Source organism: Rhinopithecus roxellana, chromosome 17 (assembly GCF_007565055.1).
Source record: "Rhinopithecus roxellana isolate Shanxi Qingling chromosome 17, ASM756505v1, whole genome shotgun sequence".
Taxonomy (NCBI): domain Eukaryota; kingdom Metazoa; phylum Chordata; class Mammalia; order Primates; family Cercopithecidae; genus Rhinopithecus; species Rhinopithecus roxellana.
The window spans coordinates 2,174,025-2,194,166 of record NC_044565.1 but is presented as its reverse complement, the minus strand read 5'-3'; the positions used below and the strand labels follow the sequence as shown (position 1 = coordinate 2,194,166).

At 38.3% G+C, this 20,142-nt stretch overlaps 1 protein-coding gene across 1 annotated transcript in view; it reads right to left on the bottom strand.

Moving 5' to 3' along the window:
- Positions 1 to 479: 479 nt before the first annotated feature.
- Positions 480 to 20,142, bottom strand: part of BUB1 (BUB1 mitotic checkpoint serine/threonine kinase) — a 42,036-nt gene continuing 22,373 nt past the window's right edge. Inside the window, exons 16-25 of the mRNA XM_010376249.2 lie at positions 19,504 to 19,681; positions 16,855 to 16,942; positions 13,666 to 13,904; positions 12,391 to 12,534; positions 4,792 to 4,907; positions 4,316 to 4,477; positions 3,981 to 4,138; positions 3,708 to 3,879; positions 2,400 to 2,506; positions 480 to 806 (exon numbers count right to left, since the gene is read on the bottom strand). Coding sequence (XP_010374551.1) covers positions 611 to 806; positions 2,400 to 2,506; positions 3,708 to 3,879; positions 3,981 to 4,138; positions 4,316 to 4,477; positions 4,792 to 4,907; positions 12,391 to 12,534; positions 13,666 to 13,904; positions 16,855 to 16,942; positions 19,504 to 19,681 — 1,560 coding nt within the window. The 3' untranslated portion in view covers positions 480 to 610. The remainder of the gene's footprint in view (positions 807 to 2,399; positions 2,507 to 3,707; positions 3,880 to 3,980; positions 4,139 to 4,315; positions 4,478 to 4,791; positions 4,908 to 12,390; positions 12,535 to 13,665; positions 13,905 to 16,854; positions 16,943 to 19,503; positions 19,682 to 20,142) is intronic.

Sequence of the window (20,142 nt, the reverse complement as noted above, 5' to 3'; positions counted from 1 at the left end):
GTCCAGACTAGAAGGCCCTCCCAGCTCTGAAAGTCAACAAATGCCAAGTTGTCTGCTATAATTTTAGAGCTGGTTAATGAATGATCTATACAGTTTAAAAGAAAGACTTTGAGATCCGAGATTTTCCTTAGGTACTTTTAAAAAATAAACAGGCTTAGGATTTGTATTTCATAGAGCGCAATGAAGAACAGGTACCATAAAGGACAGGCAAGCTTTATTCATAAAAACTTGAAGTCCCTTGGAAATGCTAGGGAAATGTGTGTGTGTGTGTTTACACAGACACCAAACTTCAAATTGGGAAAATAGCTGCCTTGGCCCTTTTTTGGCTTAAACAGGTCAGTGTTTAAAAAGTGATTTCTAAATGCTCACATCTAATTATTTTCATGAATGCGTGCATCCCAGAAACAGCCCAATAAGTCTGCTACATAGGGACCTTATGTGGTTGTGTATTTTGTTGAAATATTTATAACAACTAAGTCACATGGAAATATTCTGTGAGATTTATTTTTAACAAACATTTACATAAACAGTAAACGAAAAAAAATCAAGGTTTAAAGTGAGCAGATTCATATTTACAGTGTGATTTTTAAGAATTGTCTATATTCAAATTTTATTTTCGTGAACGCTTATACTCTAAGAGCAGTACAATTAGCCTATTACGTAGGGCCCTAATCTTGTTAGTATAGTGTTGTTGAAATACTTTCTTCAGCTTTTGCCTTAACAAATCCAAAGATGGAAGATGATGACTATCTGGAATATTCAACATGATGTGAAAAAATTCATTCCACATATCCAAATGAGGAAGCCTGAAAAAGACAAAGCATAAATAATGGCTAAAATGTAGCCTTCAATATGCAGGATAACCCCACCCCTGCATCTGACTTCCACAGGCTTGGACAGTTTAGTATAACAACTCTCACCTAAACACAATACAATGCAGCAAGTATGGAAACACTGTATCTATTACACATGAGAGAGATTAAAGACCCAATTAAACGTCTTATACATCTTGTTCCGAAAAACAATATAAGTAATCTTTTAGCAATACTGCAAGTCAAAAAATTTTCTCTCTCTCTCTTTAAATAAAAACCCAAACTATCTGCTTCTGGCTAGCCATACATACAATACTGCCAGAATTGGATAATCTGGCCAAATGCTTCTGTCAAGCCTAATTGCACATGCACCAGGACCAGGTAGGCAGGCTGGACTGCCTAGGAGAGAGCTCAGAGTTAAGAGTTCCAACTACTATAATTGTTAAAATTAACTGCAGAAACTCCAGAACGTGGAGATAAGGCTTTGGAGAGAAAGTAGAATGTAATGGAATTGTGCTCCAGACAGGAAATGCCATCAGGTCTGCTGAGGGTTACCTTCCAGCTCTTCTTCACACTGGCAGTCAGAGATGAAACTATCTGCTCTTTCAATTTTGAGCCAAAGATGGAATAAAGTATTTGCTAAACACGAGGGTTCATTATGCAGAATAAAGAATAGTTGTTATAAGCTTTCCTCCAGGGCCTGAACCTAACCTTATTTATGTACAGTATATGACACTTCATAAAATTATTGCTATTTGTCTTTTTTTTTTAGTGGGGGCTGGGGGAGATGAGGTTCACAGGAATCCCATCTTATGTTTTCTCCAGAAGATATAAACATATGTAAAAGTCCATTAGGCTGCACACTTCAGATAAGTCTACTTTTCTGCATGTTTTTATGCCTCAAAAAAGAAAGTATAAGTGATATAATGAACATGCAGGTACCAAAAACTCAGCTTAAACAAAACATTCCAACAGTGTGTTCACACATTGTGTTAGGAGAGCCATCCATGTTGACAGGAAGAACTCTTGCCTAATCATGAATTTTCACTGTGATTTATAGACCAAAAAAAAAAAAAAAAAAAAATCTTTGAGAAGCTCAAGTAACACAGGGGCTAGGACTGTCCTGTGAGAGAGAGCTATTCATATTCCTTTATAATTTATGAAGCACTTTCACATACACTATTTCCTTTGCTTCTTACAAATATCTGACAAACACAGGATCAGTATTTCCACAGACGAAAAAAAAAAAAAACAAAAAAAACAAAAAAACAAAAAAACAAGTGAAAACCTGAGGGTTAGTGACATTAGGTGATTAAGGGTGGAAACATTTGCATGTGTAAAGGATATCAACCACTTGGCCAGGAGCTTTCAGTGAGAACACCAGCTGCCCCAGTGGGGAGACAGAAGTGGTAAAGCTATGCAGCTTGCTCCCTGTGCCAGTGCCCAGGACTGTCCTGTCACCATACTGCCCAAGGCATAGGATTTCCATGTGGTGACAGAGATCCTTTTTTTTTTTTTTGCCAGATGGAACCTAACATTCTACTATAGTTACTCTCTTTTCACTACGGCACCAACGCTAATACCCACCTTCTAAAAAGACCTTCAGGCTTACACTGGCCTCCTTCATTTTTCACTTTCATGTAGGTGCCAAAGAGCATGCAATATACTGTTGCAGCAACCCCAAAGTAATCAATCTATGAAGAAGATAGAGGTATATATGACTTAAATAGTAATTTACACATGACTATATTAAGATGCCTGTCTAACTTAGGCAGCAAGTTAAATACTCACAGGATTTTACTTTTAAAACATTTTGGAAGGCATTTGTTCAATCACCCCACTAACATGTCTTACTGAATATCTAGGCTTTGCCAGAGGCTTCCACGGATAGCAGACTACCCTCCACCCCCTAAGGTAGTCTCTTGGAAAGCTCTGCCCTCCTGAGCTACCATGTCCCTCTCAAGTCCTTCATTCTGTCACATGGGGCAAACACAACACTCTAAGCCGTCGTCCACATGGACAGCTTGGAAGTCCTCCTGGCTCACTACCCTGGGACTCTGGCTGTCGTTCTCTAACTTGCCCCCATGGCCTCTTGTGGTGTGATATGTTCATAACTGAAAAGAACACTCCAGTCCCCTCCACATCCACAGGATGGAAAACGACCATTTCCTAAGGCCTCACTAGCAGTGACAACATACTAGAAACAAGACCCCCACCTCCAAATCTTTGCCCCTTTTACCACGGGCTCCCGGAAAGACATAGTTCTCACCAGGGAACTTGGCAGTTGGTTTTGTTAACCCAGGTTCTCATTTATCCCAATTAGCATTCTCTTCCCTGGCCACCTAATATTCTAGTTGGTTGAAAATTCTGCAATCTTCCATTAGAATAATAATGATCCATTTCTTGATTTGACCAGTTGGGAATCTGGCTTTACCATCTCTTATAGTCAAACCCACCATCCTGCCTGAGAGCATCCCAGGTATATCCAACATGTGCTCAACTCTGCCCAGAGTGGGCATGCGGGTCTCCCTGTTATCCCTGATTTAGGAAATTGGGCTGGCCTACCTTGACCTCAATAAACCAAGCTGTCTCTTTACTGCATGACTTCCTTTCTGAAGGGTTCACTAATCATTAAATACTCTTCCCTATGATCAAACACCACAGAATATATCTGCTCCCCTTTCCTGATAATAGGATCTGTAATGGACTAATAAGAAAGTAGAGTATTTTTCAGGAATAGAATTCTATCCCTGCCATGTCGGCCTTAGGCTCGTCTCTCCTTCAACTGCTCCTCAAGAGACCACCTCAAACTACCTAGATCCCCAAATTCATTTTGAAAATCTGATGAGTGCAACACAGAAAAATATTTCCAAGTCCCTCACTTTAGTTTTATACCTGGTAGTTCCATGGTTTGTTGCTGAGCATCTCAACACACTGAAAACCAGATGTTTCACACTTTGCTGTGAATATAGTTCCTTTTGGAAAAAGTTTCATATCTATACTCTGACCAAGGTCAATCAGTGCCAAGCCAGCAGATAAATCATCTTCATCATCCTGTTCCAAAAATCTATATTAAACACAAACAAAGCCAGGCTGCATGAGCACAAATGATGAAAGGCTGCTATGGAAATAGGAAGAGAAGAACCCTATTAAAAGCATAACACTTGCCCGTTTCCAAGTATGAAATTGTCTGGCTTAATGTCTCCATGAATGATTTCACAGTCATGTACTTGCTCAATCATGTAAAGCATTCTCATAGCAAAAGAGATGACAAGACCTTGAGGCATCACTTTCTCAGGGGTATTTTTATAGAGGTTAATGGCATTCTAGGAACAATGGAAAGTGGAATCCTGAGTTAGCTGCACAAGATTAATAAAATTTCAAATTGAGAGCTTTGCCCCTGCCCACCACTCCACAAAAGCCCCAACCACAAAAGTACGTGCAAGGTACAAGCCAAAAATGCATTTTAAAGTCATGTGCTCAACATAAAAATGAATACTTACTAATAATGTTCCATAGCTGTAGAGCTCTCCTACTAATACACTGCCGTTCTGGAAGAAGTGGGCAGAATAGAACTTCATAAACATGTGTTGCATAGTTGGCTTTAGTCTTTCCATCAACTGGGTCCCAATGTAGAATTCCCAGGGGTTGGCAGGCTTCTGGACCTGCAAATCAGGTATGTGAAATTCATATCCAGTCTCACATCCTGAAAAATGATAGCAATAAAGCAACCTCTATCCCAATGAAGATGTGGTGTTGACAGTGATAACAAGTTATGAACTGTTGCTGCAGTGTAGGACTTGCTGCAAGACAATCCTAGTGGGAAAAAAATTCTAAATCCTTTGTAGTTTTTGTTTTTTAATTGCCAACTACAGACATAAATAAAAACACCACTATCTTAAAGAAAAAAAAATGACTGGCAAACTCAAGGTCTAAAATTCATTTCTATATCATACAAAAAACAACTCAGGTCATTTACCTTTAAAACAAATTTCTGTTTATTTTTAGCATCATTCACATCTCCCTGGGTAGCTTCGTACACCTGGGCAAAGGCTCCTTCTCCAAGAAGGTGATGGACATTGACCAGCTTAGAACCTTAGAAGATAATTGAAAATTTTAATTTATGTAAGCCTTTTATTTTAAATAGTTTTCAATTTACAGAGAAGTTACAATGAGAGTAGAGTTTGCTGTATACTTTGCATCCACTGTCTGCAATTGTTAACTCTCATATAACCATGGTATATTTGTCACAAATAATCAATCAACCGAAGTATTATGCTCCTATTAACTAAACTCTACATCTTACTCACATTTCCCTAGTTTTTGCCTATGTTCTAGGATACATTATGTTTAGTCATCATGTCCACTTAGCCTCTTCTGGGCTGTGAGTTTCTCAGATGTTCCTTGTTTTTGATGACCTTGACAGTTCCAAAGAGTACTGGTCAGGTATGCTGTAGAATGGCCCTCAAATTGGGTTTGTTTGATGTGGTTACTTTGGAGTTACTAGATTCTGGGGGAAAGACCACAGAGGTGAAGTTGTAGTAGTTTTTTGTTTGTTCTTTAGAGACAGGGTCTTGCTGTTGCCCAGTCTGGGTTGCCATGACAAGGTAATAGATCACTCCAGCTTCGACCTCCTGGGCCCAAGTGATCCTCCCACCTCAGGCTCCCAAGAAGCCAGGACCACAGGCGTGCACCACCATGCCCAGCTAATTCTTAAATTTTTTGTAGAGATGGGGTCTCACCATGTTGCCCAGGCTTGTCTCAAATTCCTGGCTTCAAGTGATCCTCCTGCCTTGGCCTCCCAAAGTGTTGGGATTACAGGGGTGAGAAAACACACCTAGACTGTACTAGATTTTTTTAGATTAAATTTAAAAAAAAGAATTCACGGCCGGGCGCGGTGGCTCAAGCCTGTAATCTCAGCACTTTGGGAGGCCAAGATGGGCGGATCACGAGGTCAGGAGATCAAGACCATCCTGGCTAACACAGTGAAACCCCGTCTCTACTAAAAAATACAAAAAAAAAAAAAAAAAAAAAAAAAAAAAAAACTAGCCGGGCAAGGTGGCGGGCGCCTGTAGTCCCAGCTACTCAGGAGGCTGAGGCAGGAGAATGGCGTAAACCCAGGAGGCAGAGCTTGCAGTGAGCTGAGATCCAGCCACTGCACTCCAGCCTGGGCGACAGAGCGAGACTCCGTCTCAAAAAAAAAAAAAAAAAAAGAATTCACATGTTCAAAATCAGATGTAAAGAAGTAGATTTCTGGTTCCTGGTCCAGCATATGAGGAGCTTGGAGTCATCCCTCCACCCTCATAGTAAGCCAAATGGCTGAAAATCAGTAACACTTCTGAGATCCATTAGAGAACTGAGGTCAAAAGACAATCTGCTTCCTCCAAAATTGGACAGACAGGTGGACACAGAGAATCACAGCTTGCCAAAGTAGAAGGCCAGGAACAGAAACCACTGCTGGAACCAGTACTGGGGGAGTTATAATGTAAAGAACTGCATATCTCAGACCTTATTTAAGAAGTCCCTAGGGAAACCCAAAGACAACAAAACAAGGACACAAAGGGCAATTTATAGCCTCTGATATAGTGACAGCAAACTGTAAACACAGCCTAACCCTAGACAGATTAAGCATGAAAGCTCAAACTAAATGTCTATTTAATCTCATTTCCTTTTAGCTCATATATTAGGTCTGGCTCTTAACAAAAAAATCACAAGGCATAGTAAAAGACAAAAATCACCAGAGTAAGCATCAGAAATAGACACACATGTGGCAGAGATTTTAGAATTAGCATACTAGGATTTTGTTGTTTGTGTTTTTAGAGATAGGTTCTCACTCTGTCACCCAGGCTAGAGTGCAGTAGCATGAACATAGCTCACTATAGCCTCTAGCCTCAAACTCAAGTGATCTTCCTGCCTCACCTCCCATGTAGCTAGGACTATAGGTGCACACCATGAAGACTGGTTAATCTTTTAATTTTTTGCAGAGACAGAGTCTTGCTATGTTGCCCAGGCTAGTCTTGAACTCCTGGCCTCAAGTGATCGTCCTACCTCAGTCTCCCAAAGTGGTGGGATTATAGGAATGAGCTACCATGCCCGGCCCACACTAGAATTTTTTTTTTTTTTTTTTGAGTTCTAATTGACACGCGAAGGGTTCTAATGAAAAAAGTAGACAGTGTGCAGGAAGAAATGGGTAATATAAGCAGAGAGAAACTGAGAAGCAAAAAAAGGTGCTAGAAATAAAAACCCACTGTAATAGAAATAAAGAATGCCTTGGATTGACTCACCAATACATGGCAGGGAAAAGAATCGGTAAGCTTGAAGATAGGCCAATAAAAACGTCCAAAACTGAAATGCAAAAAACAAACAAACAAACAAACAAACAAAATATATATATATAGAGAGAGAGAGAGAACAGAGTATTTCGGGAGTGTGGGACAACTACAAAATGTGTAACAGATGTAGAATGGGAATACCAGAAGGAAGAAGGAAGAAAGGAACAGACAAAAATATTTGAGGCCGGGCACAGTGGCTCATGCCTGCAATCCCAGCACTTTGGGAGGCCATGATGGGCAGATCACTTGAGGTCAGGAGTTCAAGGCCAACATGATGAAACCCCATCTCTACTAAAAATACAAAAAATTAGCCGGATATGGTGGCGGGCATCTGTAGTCCCAGCTACTCGGGAGGCTGAGGCAGTAGAATCGCTTGAACCCCGGAGGTGGAGGTTGCAGTGCACTGAGATTGTGCCACTGCACTCTAGCCTGGGCAAAAAGAGCAAAACTCTGTCTCAAAAAAAAAAAAAAAAAAAATTGAAGTAATAATAGCACAGAATTTTCCAAAATTAATGATAGACACTAAACCACAGATCCGGGAAGCTCAGCGAGCACCAAGCAGGATAAATACTGAAAAATCAACACCTAGGCATACCATATTCAAACTGCAGAAAAAGACACAGAGAAAATATTGAAAGAAGCAAGATAAATAAAACCATCTAACCTATAGAGGAGCAAAGATAAGAATTACACAGGACTTCTCAGAAACCATGCAAGCAAGAAGAGAATGGAGTGAAACATCTAAAGTACTTAGAAATTTGGAATCCACCAATCTAGAATTCTGTATCCAGTAAAATTGTCCTTCAAATAGGAAGAATAAAAACTTCCTTACACAAGCAAAAAAGATTAGTTGTGATGTATATTGCAAACACTATGGTAACCACTTAAAAATTTTTTAAAGAAGTATAATTAATATGCTAAGAGAGGCGACAAAATGGAATTATGAAATAACTCAAAATCAGAGAAGGAAGAAAGAGAGTAGAAGACAAAGAACAAGGGCAAGGAATAGAAAAATATAGTGACAATCCAATTATATCAACAATCACTTTAAATATCAATGGTCTAAATATACCAATCAAAACAAAGACATACTTTAAATACCAAGACAGATGAAAAGTAAAGGGATAAGACCCGGCGCAGTGGCTCACACTTGTAATCCCAGCATTTTGGGAGGCAAAGGGAGGTGGATCACCTGAGGTCAGGAGTTTGAGACCAGTCTGACCAATATGGTGAAACCCTGTCTCTAAAAAAAAATAACAAAAATTAGCTGGGCGTGGTGGTGTGCGCCTGTAGTCCCAGCTACTCAGGAGGCTGAGACAGGAGAATCACTTGAACCCAGGAGGCAGAGGTTGCAGTGAGCCAAGATCATGGCACTGCACTCCAGCCTGGGCGATAGAGTGAGATACCTTCTCAAAAAAAAAAAAAAAAAAAAAAAGTAAAGGGATAGAAAAAGATATACCATGCTAACACTAACAAAAGAAAAGTGTAATAATAGCTATATTCATTTCTGACAGAGCAGACTTCAGAGCAAAACAATTATCAGCATAGAAAAGGGCATTACGTGTGTGTGTGTGTGTGTGTGTGTGTGTGTGTGTGTGTGTGTACAAGACAAGGTCTTGCTATGTTCCCTGGCTAATCTGAACTGCTGTGCTCAAGTGATCCTCCAGCCTCAACCTCCCAAGTAGCTGGGACTTATAGGTACATGTCACCATGCCTGGTTAATTTTCTAAAAACTTTTTTGTAGAGATGAGGCCTCACTGCATTGCCCAGACTTGTCTCAAACTCCTGGCCTCAGTTGATCCTATTGCCTTGGCCTCCCAAAAAGTGCTGGATTACAGGTGTGAGTCACTGTGCCTGGCCTGCATTATATAATGTTAAAGGGATTAATTCTCCAAGAAGACATAATGTGTATAAGCCTAACAAGAAAGTAGCAAAATATGTGAGTCAAAAGTTACCAAAAACTAATAGAACTGCAAGGAGAAAAAGATGAATTCTCTATTATAGTTGGAGACTTCAACACCCTTCCATCAGAAATGGACAGATCAACTGGGTGTGGTGGCTCACACCTGTAATCCCAGCACTTTGGGAGACCAAGACAGAAAGATTGATTGAGGTCAGTACTTCGAGACTTGGGCAACATAGTGAGAACCCTATCTCTGCCAAAAAAAAAAAAAAAAAAGCTGCATGTTGTGGTGCATGACATAGTCATAACTACTCAGGAAGCTGGGGCCAAAGGACTGCTTGAATCCAGGAGTTTGAGGTTGCAGTGAGCCAAGATTGTGCTACTGCACTCCAGTCTGGATGACAGAGTGATACCCTGTTTCAACAAAGAAAGAAAAGAAAAGAAGGGAAGGGGAGGAGAGCAGAGGGGAGGGGAGGGGAGGAGAGGGACAGGGAGGGATGAGAAGGGGCAGATAAAGCAGGCAGGAAATCAGCAGTAAAAACATGGTTGAACTGAATAGTAGCATCAATCAATTGGATCTAATTGACATTTATGGAATACTTCATCTAATAACAGCAGAATATACATTCTTCTCAAGCTCATATGGAATATTCACCAAAATAGACAACATTCTGGGCCATAAAACACATTTTACCAAATTTAAAAGAACAGAAATCATACACAGTATGAAAGAGAGTTGTAAAGTCCCCCAAGTACTTGGAGATTAAACATACTTCTGAATACCACATTGGTCAAAGTCTCAAGAGAAATTTAAAAATATTTTGAACCAAATGAAAATGCAAATACAATTTACCAAAATTTGTAGGATGCAGTAAAGGAAAATTTGTAGCACTAAATACATATATTAGAAAAGAAGATCTAAAAATCAATGAGATTCTACCTGAAGAAACTAGAAAAAAGAGCAAATTAAAACTAAAGTAAGCAGAATAAAAGAAATAAACATTACAGTAGAAATCAACAGTGGAATGCCATATCCACAAATGAGAACTGAGATGAAATGAACAAATTCCTTGAAAGACGCAATCTACCAAAGCTCACAAAAGAGACATAGAGAATCTGAACAGTCCTATAGCTGTTAAAGAAATGGAATCAGTAACTGATAACCTTCCAAAACGGGAAGCACTAGGCTCAGATGGGTTCACTAGTGAATTCTATCAAACATTTGAGAAAGAAATTATATCAATTCTCAACAATCTCTTGCAGATCAAAGAAGCACAGGGAATACTTCCTATCTCATTCTAAGGGGCTCTAAGGGGCCAGCATTTCCCTGACACCAAGACCAGATAAAGATCTTACAAGAAAGGAACACTACAGACCAGTACCTCTCATGAACACGGATACAAACATCTTCAGCAAAATATTAGTAAATCCAATCCAACAATGTATCAAAAGAATTGTAAGTAAATCCAATCCAAAAACACAGAAAAAGAATTACACACTATGACAGCCAAGTGCAATTTATCCCAGGTATACAAAGCTAGTTCAACACTTAATCAGTTAGTTAATTTCAATTATTGAAATCCATCACATCAACAAAAAATCATATAATCATATCAATAAATGCAGAAAATATTGAAAGGAGCACGATAAAGAAAATCCAACACCCACTTATGATTAAAAAAAAAAACCCTCTCAGCAAACTAGGAATAGATACTTTCTGACAGAGAATATGTACAAAAAACCTGCAGCTAAAATCATATTTAGAGGTAATAAACTATGTAGATGCTTTCGCCCTAAGATCAGGAACAAGGCAACAATAAGAAACCAACCAACCAATTAGAAAATGGACAAAAGATCTGGATAGACATCTCACTGAAGAAGATACTGATGGCAAATAAGCATATGAAAAAATAGTCAATGCTGTATGTCTTCAGGGAATTGAAACTTATAACAAGATTGAGATATCACTATTCACCTATCAGAATGGCTAAAACCCAAAACGCTGACAACCACCTAATGAGGGCAAGACTGGGGAACAGGAGCTCTCATTCACTGTTGGTGGGAATGCTAAATGGTACAGCCACCTTTGAAGTTTCTTACAAAAGTAAACATACTCTCATCATATAACCCTGCAATTACACTCCTTCCTATTTACCCAAATTATGAGTTGAAAACTTATATCCACACAAAAACTTGCATACTGATGTTTACAGCAACTTTATTCATAATTGCCAAAACGTGGAAGTAACCAAGATCTCTTTCATTAGTTGAGTGGAAAGGTTTAACTGTGTGGTACGTTCATGCAATAAACATGATTCAGTGATTTAAAAAAAAAAAGCTACCGGATCACGAAATGACACAGGGGAACCTTAAATGCATATTGCTAAGTAAAAGATGCCAACTGAAAAGGGTACATTAACTATATGACTCCAACTATATGACATTATGGAAAAGGCAAAACTACACAGACAGCAAAACAATCAGTGATTGCTAGGGGTTGGGGGCAAGGAGGAAGGGATGAATAGGTGAGACATGCGATTTTTAGGGTGAGGAAACGATTCTGTGTGATACTGTAATGATGGATACATGTCATTATACTACATTCGTCAAACCCCACAGAATATACAACCCAAAGAGTGAACCCTAATGTAAACTAGCACTTTAGTTAATAATGCATCAACATTGGCTTAATTTTAACAATACCACACTCATGCAAGATGTTAATAACAGGAAAATCTGTGTGTGTATATATGGGGAGGTAGGAATATGTACTTTATGCTGGATTTTTCTGTAAGCTTAAAACTTCTCTTAAAAATAAAGTCTATTCATTAAAAAATTTTAAAGGGAATATTGTGAAGTCTTGCTCCCATTGTTTCCCACTCCCACCTACGGCTAGCCATTTTAATTGTGGCATATAATACATACGGCTCTGCCCTTTTCATTTACCAGTATGGTATGTTTTGGAACTCATTCCCTATCAGTACAGAGTGAGCTTTCTTGTTCTGTTGCCAATATTACTATAGTATTTTACTGCAGAAGTATATAATAATATCTATGGGAAATCCTTAAAAGTGGATAGCTGGGTTTAAAAGTACATGCATTTTTAATTTTAATAGATATTGGCAAATTGCCCTCTATGAGTTATAGGAGTTATAGTCCCAACAGCAAGCACAATCCTACAATCATGGCTTAACAAAATGTTCAGTTTAGTATTACGGATACAACTCCCTATTGGAGGTGGGGGGGCAAATAGAAGAATCTCACACACATACAAACACAAGTTACCATCAACTTCTCATAGACAAACAAGAATTTAAAGTTATATTATCCAAATAATTCTTACCCAATTGAAATTCAGTCTTGGGTTTGATGGCTGGAAGTTTACATTGCCATTCAAAAGTATTTGGATAGGAACTCACTGGTTTAGAAAGCCCAGATAAAAGTTTGAAAATCAGCTTATCATCCCATGGGTTCCCAACAATGAAGTCTTAAAGGAATGAGAACAAAAAAAAAAAAAAAAAAAGGAACATGAATTGAGAACTCAAGAACTTTACCAAATAAATTGTAGACAAAGTGAGTAGAGATATTTACTAAATAAGCTTTCAAACCCTTATACTTTTAAGAGCATTGATTCAAAATTAAAAAGAACTATTTTTAAAAATCAAAATTGGTAGCTCTGCACAGTTTATTATTTGCCATTTTATATCTACAAATTTGGATCAATATTCAGTTGTGACAAAGGGAATCAACTCTAGGTACATTTTCTCCACTCAACTGAACGGCTAGATTCTATCTTTAACACAACTGGGGATACGTGTCTTAAGGGCAGATGTGGACATTAGTTACTTCTAATGTGCTCAGATAAACACATATTATTTAATTGCTTTTCCACTTATATCCACAAAACTTATACTACCTATCTGCAATTTGCGTATATGAGATACACTTTGGGTCCACAAAAGGGAAATAATTTCTAAAAGTAAGAAAAAGCTTTCTCTCCAACCTGGAATGTTACAGAACATTGTATTAGTGGCAGTTATCAAACACTAATCCAACATGGTTAACACTCACTTAGTGCTAAGCACATGCAGAACACTGTTCTCAGTACTTTATTAATTTAATTACAATAAGCCTCTAAGGTAGGTACTAGCATCATCAGCTCAACTCTACAGAAAAGAGGGATATGGAAAATTGAAATGAGCTCGGTCAAGATCACGTGACTACTTAAGTGAGGGAGCTAGAACATAGTCAGTCCATCTCCAGACTCCGTGCTCTTAACCACTATGCCAGATTGTTTATGTGTAATATGTTGAGGGGGAAGGGGTTCTCTTTAACCTTGAGCCTCAGTTTACTTTTCTGTAAAATGTAAAATATAATAGTATTAGATTAAATGCCTTGCACATAGCAGGCTGTCAAATTCTAATTCCCTCTTCCAACAGTAGTTATTTTGATACCTTCTAAAATTAAAAGATTGATTTGCCCTTCAAGTATGCTACTGTTACTCCATTGTGATGCATTATGCAAGTTTTGTCTGAACTCAATGACTCAATGACATTCAAGTCCCACTGTGGGTTTCTTTGATGGGACAGCTTTCCCCACGAAGAGTGAGTGTTCGTACTTGGAGCATCAACATTCCCAAGTGAACTCATCTGCATCCGTTCTGCTTGGAGCCCAGCAATAGCATCTGGTGGATCTTCTGCAATGGCAGCATCAGTGTCTGTGAGTCTGCAAGCCTCAACGCCCAACTCTGCCTGACAGGTAAGTACCCCATCTGCAGCAGGCTGGCTCAGACGGAGTAAGGATGCTGAATACATGTGAGACGAGAAGGCCTGTTCTGGGCTCTTCTCTTGAATTGGACTGCACGTGTGAAAGGAATAAAGAAACCAAAACACCACATGATTAGAAATCTGTTGAATACAGTCACATAAAAGTCCCTTCTCATTCTAGAAATGACATTTCACAATAGCCTCACAGACTAAAAGTTGATTAAAGCATTTTTAGACAAACAAATCTATGAAAATATACAGCTAGTACAATATGAACAGAATTAACAAAATCAAGATATGGTTGTATGAGATAAATAGGCGAGGTAATACATGGGATACTGTTTAGTAGGAAATTTAATAGGAGTGGGTTTATTTCTCCAAGCTGCATCTATGCAACACTACTATCACCAAGACTGAATATTTAACTTTATTCCAAAAATGGCTCCTTTTATAACATTGAAACAAACAGAAAATGTCAATCACAATACAACACTCCAGTACACTCCCATACACACAGTCATGTGCTGCGTAATAACAATTCAGAGAACAGCCGGGCGCGGTGGCTCAAGCCTGTAATCCCAGCACTTTGGGAGGCCGAGACGGGCGGATCACGAGGTCAGGAGATCGAGACCATCCTGGCGAACACGGCGAAACCCCGTCTCTACTAAAAATACAAAAAACTAGCCGGGCGAGATGGCGGGCGTCTGTAGTCCCAGCTACTCGGGAGGCTGAAGCAGGAGAATGGCCTAAACCCAGGAGGCGGAGCTTGCAGTGAGCTGAGATTCGGCCACTGCACTCCAGCCCGGGCGACAGAGCGAGACTCCGTCTCAAAAAAAAAAAAACAATTCAGAGAACAGCATATGCAATGGTGGCCCCATAGGATCATAATGGAGCTGAAAATCTCTGGTCTCCCAGTGATGTCTGATGATCCTGACCCTAGGTGTGTAGGTCTCAGCTAATATGTATGTTTGTGTGGTCGGTTTTAACAAAAAAAGTTTAAAAAGTGAAAAATAATTTTTTTTAAAAGCTTATAGAATGATATAAAGAAAAAATATTTTTGTAGAGCTGTACAATGTATTTGTTTTTTAAGCTAAGTGTTATCACTAAAGTCAAAAAGATAAAAGTTTTTAAGTTTTTAAAGTAAAAAAGGCACAGTAAGCTAAGGCTAACTTATTATTGAAGAAAAAGGTTTTTTATATATAAATTTAGTGTAGCCTAACTATAGTGTTTCTAAAGTCTACAGCAGTATACAGTAATGTCCTAGTCCCTCACGTTCACTCACCACTCACTCACTCACTGACTCACCCAGAGCAACTTCAGTCCTGCAAGCTCCATTCATGGGAAGTGCCCTATACAGAACACCATTTTTATCTTTTACACAGTATTTTTACTGTATCTTCTCTATGTTTACATACACGAATTCTTATGCCACTCAGTATTCAATACAGTAACGTGCTGTACATGTTTGTAGCCTACAAGCCACAGGTTATACCTTATAGCCTAGGTGTGTAGTAAACTAATCAAACCATCTAAGTTCACGTAAGTACAGTCTGATGTTCACACAACAATGGAATTGCCTGAGGACGCATTTCTCAGAATATATGCCAGTTGTTAAGCAACTGCATGACTGTATATGGATGTATATGTATACACATATATCCATACGTGTACACATGCACACACACACACACAGTATACAGTTGATCCTTATTATTCATGGATTTCATATTTGTGAATTCACCTGCATGCTAAAATTCATTTGTAAGCTTCAAATCAATAGTGATTTTTCAGTCATTTACATATATGCAGAGTGGTGAAAAATTGAGCCACCTAACATACATGTTCTCAGCTAAGGTTGAACAAAGTGATATTCAGCCTTCCTGTTCCAGCTCTCATACTGTAAACAAGCATCCTTTTCGAGCTGTACTCAGTGCCACAATTTTTGTGTCTTTGTGCTTTTTCTTGATGATTTTGGTATTGAAAATGGTCCCAAAGTATAGTGCTGAAGTGCTCTCTAATGTTCTAAGCACTAGAAACCTGTGAAAATATGTGTATTAGATAAGCTTTATTTAGATGTAAGTCAGTGTTTGCTGGACATGAATTCAATCTTAATGAATTGACAATATATAATAAATAAGGTGTTTTTCAACAAAATGTTGTTATCAGAGGCTTGCAGGATGCTGTCTGTATTCCCTTTAAGAATATTCAGTATTCACTAATTCAGTGTTTGTGGTGACTCTATAGAATTACAGTGAATAATGAGAACTGACTGCACATATATCTCCACACACACACACACACACACCCAAATATCTACCCAAACATACTGAAGTATGTATTTTTATACAAATAAATTTAGACATGCAATTTCATACACTGCTATTTTCACTTATCACATTTTTCCTGTTGTAAACTTTTTTCAACTATACTTTTTTTGTAATAATTTTAGGTATAAAGAAACGTTGCAAAGATAATAGAGAATTCCTGTATACTCCTCACTCAATTTCTGCTAAGATTATCATTTCCTATTACAATGGTACCTTTGTCAAAACTAATAAACCAGCATTGGCTCCGTTACTATTAACTAAACTGTAGACATCATTCGATTTCACCACTCTTTTCACTAAGGAACTTCTGCTTCAGGATCTAGTCCTGGGTACCATGTTGCATTTAGTTGTTATGTCTCTTTACTCTTCTTTCATCTGTGACAGTTTCTTAGCCTTTCCTACTTTCCCAAGACCTTGACAGTTTTGAGGAGTACTGGCCAGGTATTCTGTAGAATGTCCTTCAACTTGGTTTCTCTGATGTTTCCTCATCAAGCACTGGCCTGATATATCAAGTGCTTAGGTTCACTGTTGTATGTATATTCACGGAGAGTATCTTCTGACTTAAAGTTACTAGTCCATAAAATCTGTATCAGCCTTTAAGGCTAAAATTAGGTATTCTATTGCAGCCTAAAAGGCACAGCTAGAATGGAAATGGTAAGCAATGTTAGAATGGAAATGACAAGAATGACAGAACCAAATAAACCCTCACAATACCTGAATTTTCTATCCTTTGAAGGCACCACCATGTTTTCTTCACAAGAATCCAAAGTCACATGGGTGCACTGTTTTGCTACCACATTTTCTGAAAGATTCAAAAATTAGAGACAGATATGTTAGATGCACATGTGTGCACAACCCACACCATTTGATATGGTTACAAAATCTAGGATTTCTTTTGACACTGACTTACATTATGAATTTCAAAATAGTGTTCCATTGTAAAATGTATAATAAGATTCAAAAAATGGGAGGAAAAAATCACTTTAAAAAATCCACTATTGGCCAGGCACAGTGGCTCATGCCTATATCCCAGTGCTTTGTGAGGCTGAGGTGGGAGGATCACTTGACTTGAGGCCAGTAGTTTGAGGCAAGGCTGAGCAACATAGTGAGACCCTATCCCTAAAATAACATTTTAAAATTAACTAGATGTGGTGGTAGGAGCCTGTAGCCCTAGCTACTCAAGAGGCTGAGGTGGGAGGATCACTTGAGCCCAGGAGTTTGAAGCTGCACTGCACTCAGCCTGGGCAACATAGCAAGACCGTATCTCTTAAAAACAAGCAAACAAATAAAATCTACTACTAATATATGTGAGCATTTCAACTCTACATCTAATCCGTAACAATCCTTCAAGAAAAAAGGGGTCGAGAGAGTGGCAAGTCCATTGTGGGCAGGATGACCAGACCATGGGAAGTTACTGGTATGGATGGCAGGGCTACACCCAGCTTCAGGAGAACCTGGAGACAAGAACATGGAGAGTAAAAGGCTTCAATGCTTCTGGAGGGCAGATATTTTGTGTCTTTCACTTTAACATGTTGTAGTCAATTAGTTGATTGACTAAGTTAGCATTTAATTTATTGAAACGATTTTGTGTTTAAATCAGAAAGCAACCTGGCAATATTTATTACTCCCTATAATTAAAAAAAAAATCTATCTATAGATAGATAAACTAGGTAGGGCAGAAATACAGAATAAACTTCTACCAAGTGATTATAATAATGTATATTATAATATACTGTATAATAATAATATATAATACTGTATAATCCAAGTATATTGGATTACATTTTATCAGATATTCCTTCACTGAACAGGTGTTATTACTTTTTAGCACTAGAACATTAGTTTCTGTTTATACAGCCAAAGTGGCAAATACTCTAAGAATAGCCAATATTGACTTTTTGAAAGATTCTTTAGACTCATTAAACTACCTTTCCTGGATGGAAAAGGCTTTAATCTTTTTTTTTTTTTTTTTTAATTAAAGGCAAGCTTGTGATGGTGCTTGGCAATTGTCAACGTTTCAACTGACCTCTCCTTTAAGATTCAGAAAAGAAACATATTATATTGGATTAACACTCTAAGAAATCCTTGGTCAAAAATGTTTAGGTCTCTAGGCTCAGAACCCACATTAAAATATGCTTCCATCCAGTGAAGTGAAATTCTTTGGCAGCTCTTCTATTATTGCTTTGGTAAACAATTGCTACATTTTAAAAGTGTGGGCTGGGCGCGGTGGCTCAAGCCTGTAATCCCAGCACTTTGGGAGGCCGAGACGGGCGGATCATGAGGTCAGGATATTGAGACCATCCTGGCTAAAACGGTGAAACCCCGTCTCTACTAAAAAAATACAAAAAACTAGCCGGGCGAGGTGGCGGGCGCCTGTAGTCCCAGCTACTCGGGAGGCTGAGGCAGGAGAATGGCGTGAACCTGGGAGGCGGAGCTTTCAGTGAGCTGAGATCAAGCCACTGCACTCCAGCCTGGGCGACAGAGCAAGACTCCGTCTCAAAAAAAAAAAAAAAAAAAAAAAGTGTGAGCAATGATACAGTTAGTGCACAGTCAGTCCTCTGTATCCACAGGTTCTGCAGGGTCAACTATGGAACTTGAGCATCCACCTGGATTTTGGTATCTGCAGGGGTTCCTGGAACCAATCCTCTGGATGATGAGAGGACTATCTAGTTTGTAGGTTGGTGCTTAATAAATAGTTAACAATTATCTGTGCTCAATGACAATGTCATATATTAGGATTCAATTCAGATATATGATGAACTTTTAAAGATATAGGGTGATAGATTTGAAACAGTGTAGAAATAAGGACTACTTGTGAGTTTTATCATTGCTTTCTTAAAGTCAGATCACTAAAAGTAAGAAAAATAAGACTTTCTGACTATCATACTTGGCTATATGTCTAATAAAGTTGACATATATGTGTGTAGACACACATCTAGGACTAAAATTGGCTGTTACTCTTATTAAATTAGAAAATATAAATGTTCATTATTTTTAGCATTCAAATAATTTAATCTGTCTGTAGTGGCTGTTTTGTTTGCTATGAAACAAAATAAACATGTTCTATCTACACAAATGGGTTGGACCTTATTTCCTTTAAATGCTTTTATAGATTTTCTCCCATTCTACCTATAATCTAAGCTATTATATATTAAAAATACACAGACTTTAGGGAGACAATATGCCAAAGGAAAAAAACCTATGAGAAAAATACAATGAACAGATTTTAAGTTTCTTCTTTATGATTTTCAAAGTTCCCATGTGGAATTTTCATGAAGAAAACTATAAGAATCAAACTTCATGAAGAAAACTGAAAGAATCAAAGTTGGCAGAAAACAAACACTAAAATAGTGTAACACACACCTTTATCTTCTAAACTCTGCACTGACTCCGCTGGAAGCTTGTGGAATGGTGTAGACGCTAGTTGTGCAGCAGATGTGAAGTCTCCTGGGCTCTTAGGACTGGGTGCCAGGGTTTTGTTGCAGCGAATACCCCATACGGTTGAATCATCCAAAAACTCTTCAGCATGAGGCACTTCCTCCTATAACAGAAGATGAAATGAAAAAAAGCAGCAATCTCCCTCTTTTGTCCCTGAAACCTTACTCATTAACACTTTACGATCCAAAGAAATAGGAATTAAAGAAGAAACAGATGTCAACCCCTGGCTAACACAGCCCACAATATCATGGTTCAGTTCTTTTCCCCAGAACTGGAAAATCAGTGGAGTTACATTACAGCAAGAGCCACATTTTTGTTTTCAAATTTTGTATATATTTTTTAATTTGAAAAAGTTGTGATTTACAGAAGAGTTACAAACATAGCACAGAATTTCCACATACCCTCCTCACCAAGCTTCCTCTAATGTCAACTTCTTATAGAACTGTGGCACATTTGTAAAAACGAAATAGTACTATTAACTGTAGAGTATTTGGATTTCACCTTTTTTTCCCACTAATGTGCCTCTTCTGTTCAGGGATAATCCAGGATCCCATGTCACCTTTA